The following is a 13798-nucleotide window of genomic DNA, read 5'->3' as shown; positions in this document are numbered from 1 at the left end:
CTTTCAAGCTATTCCAGAAGAGATCCCACTGTCTATTGGTACAGCAGACAGACCCTGCCTAGAGACTATTACCATCTAAATAGACATGATAGACATTAGGTTAAGGAAGGAGAGGAGAGTGCAGAAGCGGAGTGGAGCTGTGCAGTAGGAGATAAACAGTTCAGCACAATCTTTCAGTGCAGTTCACGGGGAAGAATAAATGGGAATAAGGACGTGGAGAAAGGGTGAGGGAAGGAGAAGATGGGTTTGAATAAAGCTATCACTATCTAGCTTTTCCAGCTAGGAAAGAAGCTGGTCTCCTCAGTGCAGCTGTCCCTGCTTTGGTGACTTCTGCTGCTGTTGCTGCCAGCCAGAGGGGAAGCGTTTTCTCCTCCATTTTCTCTTGGAAGAGTGTAAGGGGACTGCCCTAGTCTGCCTGCCTACACATGGCCTCTCTGATTCTGCAAATGAGATTTAGTTTAAAGACAGTGGCAGATCTGACTCAGATTGTGATATGGGTCTGTTTTTCATCAACTTTTGTATTTGTGCAACTTTCTGCTCAACAGAGAACAGAAGTAATTTTTGTTCTTGCCCATTCAGAAAGGAGAGTGCCTCTTGTTTGCTGGAACAACTAAAGAACCTAAAACTGCCTCAGTATTCTTAGCAGGCAGTTGCATTCACGCTACATGTAAGATTTATTACTCCTGCACAGACTTTGAAACCCGCAGGCTTACGGTTAAACCACAAGTGATTTTGTCAGTTTTCAGCATTGTTAGCATTCTCAGGGGCCTCTGGGGAGAAGGCATGGGTACATTGTAGCAAATTTTGGTGGTCTGCTCTTGGATTAATTTGAGTCAGACACCTCCTTGTGCTGAACAGATCTCATTTTCCTGTTTTAGATTCTTCATAATGTTGCCACAGAAGGAAGATGCCCCCATGTTTTAACTGATTATGGTACATTCCCTATCTCTCCTCTTTTACCGTGTAGGTCTGGCTTAGCTTGGACACTTGAATCTGAGGTTGCCTCTTCAGTTGTATGCATAGGGAAGCCCCCTTTTAATGCAGCCCTAGACACTGCTATGGTGTAAGTCATATATGTGATTATTTATGTGAACAGGCAGATGAATTCAAAGTCATTCTAAATCATAAGAGTCTGCAGAGCAAACTCTTTTGTGCACGTGTGGGATCTTCTTCGACAAACTATTTTAGCAAATTAGTGAGAAGCAGTCATTGGCAACCTGAAGCGCGACAGGGTCTGAGTTTCTGGCCCTTCTCTGCTGTGCGCGTCTCAGAAGAGCAGGATTTTAATAGTTATGACTGCAATCAACAGTTGAACAGTAAGCTTTGTGCTTTTCTCCACCCTCCAGTGATGGCCGAGTGCTTGTAGCCTTCAGCAGAGCTGCAGTCCAGCCTGTCCACCACCCCGACATGCCTGGCTGGCTCAGCTGGGTCCTCTGCATGCACGACCAAGGAAGCAGGGTGACCACGCAGCCTCCTTAACACCACACTCTTCTAGTATCTGGATAAAAATTTGTATTACGAAGGGTTCTGTTCTCCAGTCTGTCTGCCTGTTTATTCTACCTTAAAGCCCTTCTGACGTACTGGTGGTAGAGGGTAGGAGAAGCTTTCTAGTGGAAAAATTCTAAAATCTCTGTTGTTGGAGCTTTTAAAGAATTTAGGAAAACATAAACAAGGAATTAATAATGTTTAGATATAGCCAGTCTGGGGCAGGAGAACAGACTAAATGACTTCTTAAGGCCCTTTATTCCTATAAAAAATAACGTCAATTCTGTGATGAAAATACAGGAATTTCTGCCTGTTGCAGCAGTGTCCATCCTCAAAATACAATTACCACATCTTCAAGTATCCAGTTTAAACCTTGTTACAGTTCAGCCCTGTTCTTTTTCAGAGAATACTCATCTTTCAGTCTCACTCCAGGTTATCTTGGAGAACCAAACAACTTTTTACAGTTAAATAGCTCTAAGCACCAAAGATCATATTTGTTATGCTGAGGACAAAAAAAAAAAAAAAGCTATGTTATCATCTGTTTGATATCCCTGCGTGGTTGCCCTTCAAAGTTCTTGAAGTTAGTATTTCCAACACACTCTGGCAGATATTTTTGTTAGTTTTTTAAACTCAAGTTTTCTCAGCATAAGAACTTCTCTACTTACTCTTAACTCTATTCAAGTAAGTGTCATGAAAATTCTCCTTTTAATTTCACAACTTTCAGCGTCCTCTCCAGAATACATAAATCTATAATGTAATCTAGCCTTACATCTATGAAATCATCATGATAAAATCACCCAAGCAATTCCTTGGTTCATTTTAGCAACCTGAGTAATGCACTGTATTTGCCCAGGCATATAAAAACCAGTCAAAGAGTGGAATTGAACCCAATGATGTTAGCTATGTTATAGGGATTTTTCCTAAGCACAATTTGTGTGTCCTTTCCTTTGTGCTCTCTCAGATAACACCTGTCAAAACTTCAAGATTACCTGGGCTCGGACTCCAGCCTCTTGCTTTGATGGTTACATATGTCTTCCTTGCCATCCGATCTGTAAATCAATTTTCTTGACCTACAGTTATATAGATGCTGCTTGCCTGGTTATTCAGAGGAAGCTGTTGAGACAAAAGAGAAGCAATTTGTAGTCCTGTAAAGGGTTTTCTCCTATTCCTCTGCCTACAGACCTTTTGCTTCTATGTAAAACGTATTCCTTGTGTTTCTGAAGTCACTAAATCCGTGCCAGAGACCTTGCTCTGGTAACTTATTGTAGATCAGGGAAAGTGGTATCTTAATCCAGTTGTTGTCATCAACATGTAATTTATAGTCTTCTGGAATATCCTGAGTCTCTGGAGATTTCCACTAATATGGATTTATTTAGCTATTGCCAGTATGTGCTGAGATAATCTTATAAATTGCCACGCTTTAAAATAATTTCCAATTCTCTATCCCTATTTATCTTAGGTTATTACAAAGGGCAGCAATATTTCACTTTAAGACCCTGTACAGTGAAATACGAACAAATCTAACACAATGAGCAGTAAATAAAAATTATCTTCTTTACTCTGCCTCCTCCATCTGAATCGCCTCATAAATAAAGTACTGAAGGACAGGGATAACTACTCCAAAGTAAGCATTAGTTAAAAACGTGTTCAGAGATACCTTGGGTATCAGCTCTGCAGGCACCATGTCTATTCAGAGAACCCACCAAGACCTTTGGGACTGCCAGCATGATTCATCCTTCAAGGGGCAAACAGCTATGAATTAAAAATAGGGCTTCTAGACTAACCTTTTCTTTTCTTCTGTCTACTCTGAAAAATATGTTCCAATGTGCATAAAGCTTCTGTTTGCAGAAACACACAGGTGTGTTGCATGCATTGTTTGTTAAATACAGCATTTGGAAGGTTATATAAACCACTACAGCTTTGCTCAGGAGAAGGAGATGCTGAGCTATAGCGAAGGTATATTATAAAGAGCATTACAGCAAGTACACACTTTGCAAGAGCCATATAACATGCAATCTTCTTGCTGCAATTTTGCAGATAGTTTTCTTACGGTTTTTGGCAAACAGTCTGAACTTTCCCGTGGTCTTCGAATTAGTGGGCCAAATTCTGTACATAACACTTGTGAAACCCTGCTGACTTCAAAATTTTCCCTGTGTATTTAACTGGTCACAAAAACATGTAGATGCTGAACTTAAGCAAGCACATTAAATAACACATGCATATCTGAGCTTCAAAAATGTCCCTCATTTGAAAGGCAGCGAAAGACACACACCACATACTTATTCAATATGTGTAGCCCAGAGGGTCTACAGAAACGAACAAATGGCAGTTTTGCATGAAATGCCTATTTCAAGGATTTTTTTCTCTGCTCTTATTTTTTTGACTAGGCATAGGAAGAACCGTGAAGCAGCCAGTGAACTTCTGATGAGACTGAAAGATAACAGGGATCTTCAGAAGTTTCTTCAAGATTGTCAAGAGGTAAATTACGTCCTTTCACTTCTATCGCTAAAAGATGCATCCTGCAGAAGAGCATTCTTACCCCATATTTTATGAGGACTGGAATACTCAGCATTTTGCACTCAAGTCATCCAGTAGTATTTAGTGTGGAGTAAACAATTCAAAAAACCCCCTGCCCAAAACCCTGCAGAAATTAATCTGTTTGTTTTTTTTTTCTCATTAACTGAATTTCCTTTTGTCATCTAAGCTAAAGACAGGGAAAATTGCCAAAAACAGTGAAGATTTTCTGCTGTGGTGTAAATTAATCATGTGGAATCTGGTGGGATTAGCACTGAACTCATTAAGAATTTTGTCTATAGCTCTATATATGTATGTGGCCTGGTGCAGGAGATTTCAAGTGATTTCTACAAAATATTAGTCAGAGAAACGGGAGGTTAGGAATAAGAGGGGAGCAGGATTAAACTGGATCATTTTTAATGTGTTATTTATCAGATACTTTGCATGTGTTTAAAACTGTTAAGTACTATAACATTTTAAAAAAGAAATCCTTTCCAGATTTTCTAGTGACTTAACATGCATTGTTTACATTGAAGGCAACATTTTAAAGTTAGGAAGAATCTTGTTCCTAGCATGAGGAATTAATCAAGTAATTTTCAGGTAATTTCGTGCAGCGCTGACAGATACTAAAGAGCCTTGCCTGTGATGTGCATTAAAAAGTAACTATCCTTATCTGAAGCCTGCAAAGAGAGCTGACTATGACAAAGCTGTGCTTTTAAATTCAAGAGTCAGTATATTAGCTGCACATCTTATGCAGCTACAAGAGACTGGAAGTCACTGCAGTGTGTCTGAATGGAATTGCCCACAGCTGAGATTTCGTACAAGAAACAAACAAAATGATGATCATAATCTGGGCAAATGATGTTTACTGCTTGGTTGCCTAGATGCAGTCTATTTTCCTGCATTGCGTAAGCTAACCATGAACTTGGCTTAAATTGCTCCTTCCTTGGTAGTAAAAACATGACAAACTAGCAAAAATTCTGCTGTTATTAGCAGCAGCTTCTTCCTTCCTCTGTAACATCTCTGGTACAAAAATCCCCCTGGCCCTTGGAGCTCTTCTAGCCTCTGTGTCAATGTGGTTGTGTTCCCTAGGATCTGTTTTTTCCCCTGTATCACTGAAAGAAAAAGGAAAACAAAAGCTCTAGCGTCTGGCCGCCTGAATGCCTTTCCTCTCGATTGTTTCTCTCCAGCCGCTAAAGCATGGATGTCTTGACTGTACAGTTCGAAGACAGAACTTAACAATACCCAAATGTTAGAAATTTCTCCAATCCTTTTTGAGAGGACATTAGCCTTGACGATAATTGAATGGTTGTTTTCTGAGAAGACAGCAATAATGAGACTTAGAATTTGCATTAGCGTGATTACAAAGTCCGTACTGATACCTACGTTGGGCTGGAGGGATTGAGTGATGGAGCACCACTGTCCTGCGGGGTGGAAGGGAGCCAAGGGAATACCTCGCCCTTTGCTTTTTCGTTAGCGCTGACCGTGAAGCTGAGAATTGTTAGAAAACAGATTGAACCAGTCTCCGTTTCACCTGGCAATGATCCTTTGGCCTTCCTGCCCGACGCCTTAGGGACGGTTTCCCATCCGTCTGTAACTTGAGGAAAGGAAGAGTGTTTTCTGCAGTGTGCTCCATCCCCGGGGCAGCCACTTTCCTCATCGGTCACTCCGTTCTGAAGCGTTATTGTAAATGTGGCCTCCTGCCCCTCGTTCCTTCCTGCCTCTGACTCACAGGCAAGGCAGTGAGCAGGGTCAGTGGCGCTCAAGGAGGTGGCAGGATAATGCTTGTAACAACAGCTCACCAATGATAAACCCTTCCTCCGGGTCACAGATGAGGGAAAACACAGCAGATTTTGTTGGTTTTAGTAGTCAGATACACTGTCACAGATTAATCCTGGGGTGTTGCTTTTTCTGTCTGTTTCTCGCATTCATAAATATGAATGTGTTAGATAAATTTGCTGAATGAAGTAAAAAGTGACAGCAGAAAATCCTGAGGAGATGTGATAAGTTTTGCCATTTAGTTTTCTTTGACTTTCTGCTCTTTCACAGCTCACCTTCGAAGAGGTTAAAGCTGATCTTCCCTGTAAGTGCTTAGAAGTCCCAGCACTGTCTGGGGTAACTTCTCTAGGGACGCCAGAGTAAAAGCATTTGGCGAGACTCCGCATGTCAGAAGTTTTCTGCCTGTTCACAGAGGGTGCCGGCAGGTTTTGTCATGCAGCGCAGACGTCTGTGAACCTTGCGCCGTAAGATAGGCTGTGTCAACTTGGGTATTTGCAATGTCTGGGAAGTGTAGCAGCAGTTGGTGCTCTTTCACCTTCCCTTGTTGCTCTGCCAGATTTACAAGGGTTTTGTCCTGCATTTCTCTTAGTTCATGCCTGGTTTTCATTGCAGAGCGTTACAGTCTTCTGGGAGCTGAGAGCAGAAACAAAATTCTGTGATAGAGGTGCAAAGGATGGGAGGAAGCCTAATAGCTAGCTCTGCTGGCGTTAACAACTGACTTACGGTTTTTCTGGAGAAATAAATACTCCAAGCGTCAACCTGAGGCACTGTTTTAGGGAATTACTGTATTATTTTTTAAATCTGCTTTTGCCCTGAAGATACTGGCTTCCAGTGACTATAGCGGTTGCAAAAACCAGATTTTAATAGTCACCCCTTAAATGCTTTATTTGCACTTCTGTGTTATCAGAAGGAACATAACAACATTGTGAGAGTCAGAAATGAGGGTTTTATCCTGACAGCCACTGGCTGTGTACCACGTATCGTCTGTGTCTTGGTTCACCCCATCTGTTGATATGAACAATACTACCTTTCCTTGGGAAGCACTTTTAAATCCTCAGAGGACTTAATGCTGTGGCTGAGTAAAAGCAAACAATGAAAGACAAGCAGTGCGATTTGCCGAGTATAGCAGCTGTCTCCTACCCAGAACGACAGGAGTAAAACCACTAATTTTGGGTTATATAGTAATCCTTAATGTAGCCTTTGATTGCTAGAGTAGCACAGTAGCCTGTTAGAACTGTAAACTTCGCTGCCTAAAGAGGTCTTCGTTAACATGAGCATTTTTCTCTTTAGACTTGATAGGAAGATCAGATGAGGCGTTTCTTTGATTGCTTTGATAAGTTTTCCCTTTTTGTGGAGCTTAACAGTGCCTTTAAGGGACAATTTAAAAAAGGCTTGTGAATGCTAAATGAATTTGTTGTCCTGTATCCTGAGAACATAGCGGAGAATTGGCGAGTCTCGCCTGTGCTCTGTAACTCTTCTTGTCAGGGTGCTTCCTCGGCAGGACAGCGTGCATCGCTGAAGTGGCATTCTAGAAACAAAGCTTAGATTTGTTTTGACATTTTCCGCTTGGGTAGGCGACTCTAAATATGCAGAAAATGAATCTTCTTCAAATTCTATAAAAATTCCTGTGAATGTGTTTTTATCCACACCTAAGGGATAGATAAAGCAGTCAGACTCACCCTAGGAGGAAATTTGATGTTGGCTGCTATGATAATTTTCACATTCTATTTGCCCTTGACAAATAAGCTTATCTTTTAAAGTACTGGATTTTCTCCAGTGTTGATCTGGAAATTGTTCTCAGTGGCTTTGTATTTGCAGAAAATTGGAATGAGATCAGTCTTGGATTTTATATAATGGCAAAAGGAAAGTCTCGAGTACCAAAACCCTACTGGAGATTGGACAAATAAATTTATTTATGTAAACTTATATAGAGAAAAGACTATGGGGAAAAGGTACAAATGTGGTGTGAATTAATGGTACAAAACCGTCTCTAAAAACTTTAGATACAAGTAGAAATACAGAAGTTCTCATTTTCAGTGTTTCCCTGAAAAATTTATCTTGGGGCTCTGTTTAATTCTGGAGACTGCCTTTTGCACGCCTCTTCATTAACGTGTATTTCTGCAGTGTCCTCAGGAAGTCAGTAAGGCTCGACAGGGGTGTGGTGGTGACATTCAAGTCCCGGTCCTGAGTAGCACATTGAGTAATGCTGCAAGGGAAAAGCAGTACGAAAATACACTGTGGCCAGTAAGTGGGACACATGTCCCCGTTTCTCTTGCTGTTGAACTGGGTGAGACCTGTGTGCTTGATTTTGCTCATCATGGAGTTGATTCCTTTCTGCTTGAGTCATGGTTTATATATATATTGGAGATGGATGTTTCAATTTAACTGTTAAAGAGGTGGATCATTGACTGAACCCTAAGTAAAAGCAGTCTCTGAATCTCGTGCAACTCTTTTGTAGAGGCATCTCTTTATCCTTGATCTGGCGGCATTTTGATACTTGGCATTATTTCACGCTACAGATGTTTTCACAAACACGTGTATTTTCCTTTTCAGCTCTCGCTCTGGATCAATGAAAAGATGCTTACAGCCCAGGATATGTCCTATGACGAGGCAAGGAACCTGCATAGCAAATGGCTGAAGCATCAGGCATTTATGGCAGAACTTGCATCCAACAAAGAATGGCTGGAGAAGATTGAAAAGGTAACTAAAGAACATCTGAAAAATGCCCTCATCTTTGTCAAAGATGGTTATGCACAGGGATGGGATCAGTTCCTCTGCAGAATTCGTTCTTGAATCATCTCGCCAGCTAAGGCAAAAGGAGGTTTCATTCCTGTAGAATAAGTATCTATCGCATTGTATCTCCATCTAACCCATTTCACTCCTCATTGATGTTAAGTGGTTTTTATCCAAGACATTCTCAAAGAACGGTCATCGGCTAAGTTGCCAATTTAATTTTGTCTAGTCTTGCTTATCTGTTAAGAGGAAGGCATAACCTGGTTCTCATATCCAAAGGGTAAAAGGGGCAAATGTTGTGATTTGAGCTAATAAAGTGGAAGTACTTCCTGGGAAATAACTGAATGTAGGCGACAAACTGAATTTAGCCTCCCATGCTGCCATGCTGGTTTTCATTCACTCAGGACTATAATCAGGCTGCCTTTTCCCATGCAAAATTAGTGTATGAGGTAAAGTACAGCCAGTTTTGTGATTAATTAAGATTTACAGCTCTGTATCAAGTTACTTTGAAGGCTTTAATGTGCTGTGATGAGCTGTACTTTTTTTCCCCCCATTTCTCATGTGCAGCTCTGGAGCACTAAGGAAGTCTCGTCTTTAGCTCTGACAGTGGTTTTCTGTTCAGTGTAAGTTAGCTTAATTGCTCGTTTCCTCTCCCACTTTGGCACTCTGTATCCCATTAGAGGCTTTTCTGTGATCTGCAAATAGCAATATCCTTTACTGGTGTAATTAGAAGGCTTCTCTTAGTACTGGAAGTACTTTTTTAGTGATGCTAATACATCCTCACCCTTTGCCTCTGAAAAATCAGATTGCGGCAAAGCCACGGTTGGCAATCACTGTATTAATGTTACCAGTGGTCACAGCTATTAAATGTGCTGGGTTGTGAGTAGTGTTCACATCTGAAAAGGTTTTGTCCCTTGTCAGCACCACCCAGGTACAGAGGTAGAAGTGTAATTAGAAGTAAAGAAAATATTTCCAAAACTAATACAATCTTTGGAAAGGCAAAAAGATATCTTAACTCCAAGTGCTCTGCTGGTGCTAGGTACAGGGTTCCTGCTTCCCAAGGAAGATTGTTCCTCTCTGATACTTGCTTAGACCCATGGTAATTGCAGTAACCCATCGACATAACCCTCTTCAGTCGCACAGCTCAGTTTTGGTGCCATAAGCTCCCTCACCCCACATTACGCTGGGTCTTCATCGCTCTCCCAGTGAAATGGTCCACAGAAGCTGGACACACAGCTTGTTCAGCTGCAGCTCCCTCCTCCGCTGTCACACAGGCAGCATGGGGCAGCCTGCTCCACTCCTGTCTGAGCAGTGTCCCCAGGAGCTCTCACAAAGGAACGTGTGTAGTGGGGAAGAGAAAGGAGGCATTGCTGGACCTTCCCATTGCCAAGAAACCCTCTTCCTGGCAACAGACGGACCTGGGAGCTGATGTTCTGGAAGAAGTCACTGGATAATTGGAGATAGAAAATGAGTGGTTGATGCTGCCAGCAGATGAGGAATCCTGAGTGCTTACTAATCAGAATAATTTAACTAAGGGTCTGTGAGTGCTCCTGAGGAGGTACCATTTTGTTGCTCTTTGCTTTGCAGGAGGGAATGCAGCTCATTGCAGAGAAACCGGAGACTGAAGCTGTAGTGAAAGAAAAGCTGACAGGTCTCCATCAAATGTGGGAAGAGCTTGAATCCACTACCCAGACCAAGGCTCAGCGTCTCTTTGATGCAAACAAGGCGGAGCTTTTTACCCAGAGCTGTGCTGATTTGGATAAGTGGCTGAATGGTTTGGAGAGTCAAATTCAGTCGGACGACTACGGAAAAGATCTCACCAGTGTCAACATCCTGTTGAAGAAGCAGCAGGTAAACGGAGCGCAGGTTGCAGAGTGGGCAGACAGCAGATATCTGCACTCAAAGGAACGGATGGGGGATCCTTTCAGTTTAGAAAAAAAATTATTTGCTTTTCTTTCTCCCTGTTGTTTCATGTATCTTTAAGAAGAACCAGAAATGCACCCAGGAACAAATCAGCCATAAATTTCTTGATACAATCTCTACCTTATACTGCCTGCCTTCCCCACATTAATATCTCTGTCCTGTCTCCCACTGTAGTCCTCCAGTCATCGGTCGTTCCTTCTCTGTACATGGCTGCCTGCCTGTCATTCAAACTTGTCTGAAGCTGGTCGGTCCCTGATTCCCTGCTATAAAGGCAGCAAGGAGTAGCAAGGACAGCAGGGAGCAATGATGCTCTTGCGTGCAATTAGCTGTGCTCCAGAGTTGTTCAGGGTAACTTGTGAACGACCGACAGAAGATATTCAGCTGTGTCATTGGCCAAATTCACCATTTGCTCAAGCAGGCATAACTGAGGGATATCAGCAGGTGGCCACAGTTGTGAAAACGTGTTTAAGCCTTGTTCTTTGCAATATGAATGCTACAATAATTATTAATGTGGTAAATCCTTACTGACCAGCATCTGTTCTTCCTTCTTATGAACCTATTGACGTACCCTAGTCAATACTAGTATCAACTGCTTTTACCCCGGTTTTCAGGACCTTTTTGCCATGTTTCTGTTTAGATGCTAGAGAATCAAATGGATGTTCGTAAGAAGGAGATAGAGGAGCTGCAAAGCCAGGCAAGGGCTTTAAGTCAAGAAGGGAAGAGTACAGATGAAGTAGATGGCAAACGCCTTACTGTAGAAAAGAAATTTTTGGAGTTGTTGGAACCTTTGAATGAAAGAAAGGCAAACCTGCTGGCCTCCAAAGAGATCCACCAGTTCAACCGGGATGTGGAAGATGAAATTGTGAGTATAACAGAAATCCTATTCCCCAGACAATAGGAAAATGTCGCACCTATTGCAGAGCTATCACAGGAAGAAACCTTTCGATCATGTCTCTCAATAGCATGTTTGAGTAACGCTGCTTTTTGCATCTTGTGTGCACCAGCCTCTCTCTGCTGCCCTAACTGTATCTGGGATTGCTTGAAATCATGTGTGCTCTTCTCCTCTTACTTTCAGTTGTGGGTCGGAGAGAGGATGCCTATAGCTACATCTACTGATCATGGACACAACCTCCAGACTGTGCAGCTACTAATAAAGAAAAATCAGGTAAGTAGGTGCTGTTAGAGCTCCATACCTGTTATTTCTCCATAGTGCTGACTAATTCAGGAAGGAAAGGCTTGGGGTGAAATGATGAGTGCTTCAGTGGTGATGTGCTATGGGGGGCTGGTGTGACCACCGGGTGGTGGCATGTTCAGGGAGGGCACAGCCCCGGTTTGTCCACGAGCTGATGGCGTGTGTTTTGCTGCCCCTCTAGAGTTAAGACCCCTGACTGGCATTTCTTTTTTGTTTGGTGCGGTGTCTCATCAGTCTGCTTTTCTCCCATGTAGACCCTTCAGAAAGAAATCCAGGGACATCAGCCTCGTATCGATGACATTTTTGACAGGAGTCAAAACATTATCACGGAGAGTAGCCCTAATGCTGAAGCAATTCAGCAGAGACTTGCAGACTTGCAGCAGCTGTGGAACCTCCTCATCGAGGAGACAGAGAAACGCCACAAGCGCCTAGAGGAGTCTCACAGAGCACAGCAGTATTATTTTGATGCTGCCGAGGCTGAGGCCTGGATGAGTGAGCAGGAGCTCTACATGATGTCAGAAGAGAAAGCCAAGGTGAAGCAGCTCCACAGCGACACTAGTTTGGTTTTAATTGCTTAGCTAGAGGGGGGCAGGTGACATAATTTAATATGTCGCTGATATAATGGTAACATAAACAAATTTAGTTCCCTTGTGAAACCTCAAGTGATCATCTCTTCTATCTGTTATGACATCTCTGATAGTGTGGAGGATAGGCCTTGCTGTACTGAGTCAGTGAAGCATCGTCAGACTGTGGATGGCAACTGTGTACCTTCCTCTGCTGTAAGGTCAGAGTTACCAATACAGTCCAGTTAGGTCAAGTTTTCTATTAGTTTTGAATCACTGGGAACAGCACGATGCACCTGTCTGTGAAACAGGCCTGAAGGTCACTCAGTTGATACCATTAGTCATCAGCTTTTACTCCCAGTGAAGTGAAACCAGAACAGCATCAGACCATACCAAAGTGTAGGTGAACTTCTATTTTTCAAGGAGGTGTTAGAGTGCTGTATCTTATTTGTTATTTACATTAATATACTGCATTCGTTGCCCTGACAAAATGAAACTCAGCTTTGTATCAGTGTAACACATTGCATGGGTGTTCAGTCTTCAGTTAAAAAGGGTATTCTTTTTTATATCTAAGCAATGCAATTAAAAAGGAATATTAATGTGAATAGCATATCACGAAAAACATTCTAATGAAAAGGCTTATTGACGATACCAGTTAACACTGAGAGTTGGGGGTTGTTTTTCTTAAGCATAACAGTGCATAGAAAGTTTTGATCAGAATTTCTTCAGGCACCTTGGTGGAGAATCCTTCGGCATGGGCTCCGTAGGATTTCTTTTCTTTGACCCAGGCTGTCATTGAAAAGCCTGACAAGTGACATGTCTAAAACTGTTTCATTTTTCTGAGCCCTGCACAATCACTAGTGTTGTGCAAACACACAAAGGGCTTCATAGAAGAGGAAATTCAACATGCTTAGTGCACAGCTGATGTAATTTTGTTCTGCATCCCAGAGAGGTGGTTGCATTCACTCTTTCACTTGTTGTTTTGTTTTCTGTGGGTACCATTTGCTGTGAACTCAACTATCAATACACCGTTGTCAGAACAGCTTGTCTTCAAGCTGTACTTAGAAGCAGTTCTTTATAAATCTTTCTGGCTACCACTTTTTGCTTGCACACCAAGTTGAACTTGGTGTGTGGTGTCTTTGTCCGAAGTGGGGGACTTGACTGTCATTTTCTGTCACCGTTACAGGATGAACAGAGTGCGGTGTCCATGCTGAAGAAACACCAGATTTTGGAACAAGCCGTAGAAGACTATGCTGAAACTGTGCACCAGCTTTCAAAGACCAGCAGAACTTTGGTGGCAGATAATCACCCAGAAAGGTATTAACTGCCATTTTTAATTGGATTATGCGTTCTTTTAGTAGTTCAGTCACTTCATTGGGTCATTCTGACACACAAAGACTACAGTAAAGAGTAAGTAGCTCAGAAGAGTGTACAGAGGAAGAGGAGTTCAGCCTCACTCAGTTCAAGATGCATGTTGGACAACCCTGATTTGGACAGAAACAGGATCCTGAACAGGGTCAGCATGTGCAGCTGCTGATTTCTGGATAGTACCAGGCACCTTCAATAAATGTCTGTTGTATCCTTTATACAGGCTAGCGGTGTCAGGTCT

At 42.2% G+C, this 13798-nt stretch overlaps 1 protein-coding gene across 4 annotated transcripts in view; it reads left to right on the top strand.

Moving 5' to 3' along the window:
* The window catches only part of SPTBN1 (spectrin, beta, non-erythrocytic 1), a 137586-nt gene that overhangs the window by 103633 nt on the left and 20155 nt on the right, over positions 1–13798 (top strand). For all 4 annotated transcript variants that reach the window (XM_009319604.1, XM_009319606.1, XM_009319605.1 and 1 more), the window contains 7 exons: positions 3873–3963; positions 8332–8478; positions 10099–10362; positions 11072–11296; positions 11510–11599; positions 11881–12159; positions 13376–13506. In XM_009319604.1, the coding sequence (XP_009317879.1) occupies positions 3873–3963; positions 8332–8478; positions 10099–10362; positions 11072–11296; positions 11510–11599; positions 11881–12159; positions 13376–13506 (1227 nt within the window). The remainder of the gene's footprint in view (positions 1–3872; positions 3964–8331; positions 8479–10098; positions 10363–11071; positions 11297–11509; positions 11600–11880; positions 12160–13375; positions 13507–13798) is intronic.

This window comes from Pygoscelis adeliae, unplaced genomic scaffold (assembly GCF_000699105.1).
Source record: "Pygoscelis adeliae isolate BGI_AS28 unplaced genomic scaffold, ASM69910v1 Scaffold122, whole genome shotgun sequence".
In the NCBI taxonomy this organism is placed as follows: Eukaryota; Metazoa; Chordata; class Aves; order Sphenisciformes; family Spheniscidae; genus Pygoscelis; species Pygoscelis adeliae.
This window is presented reverse-complemented; position numbering and strand designations above follow the sequence as displayed.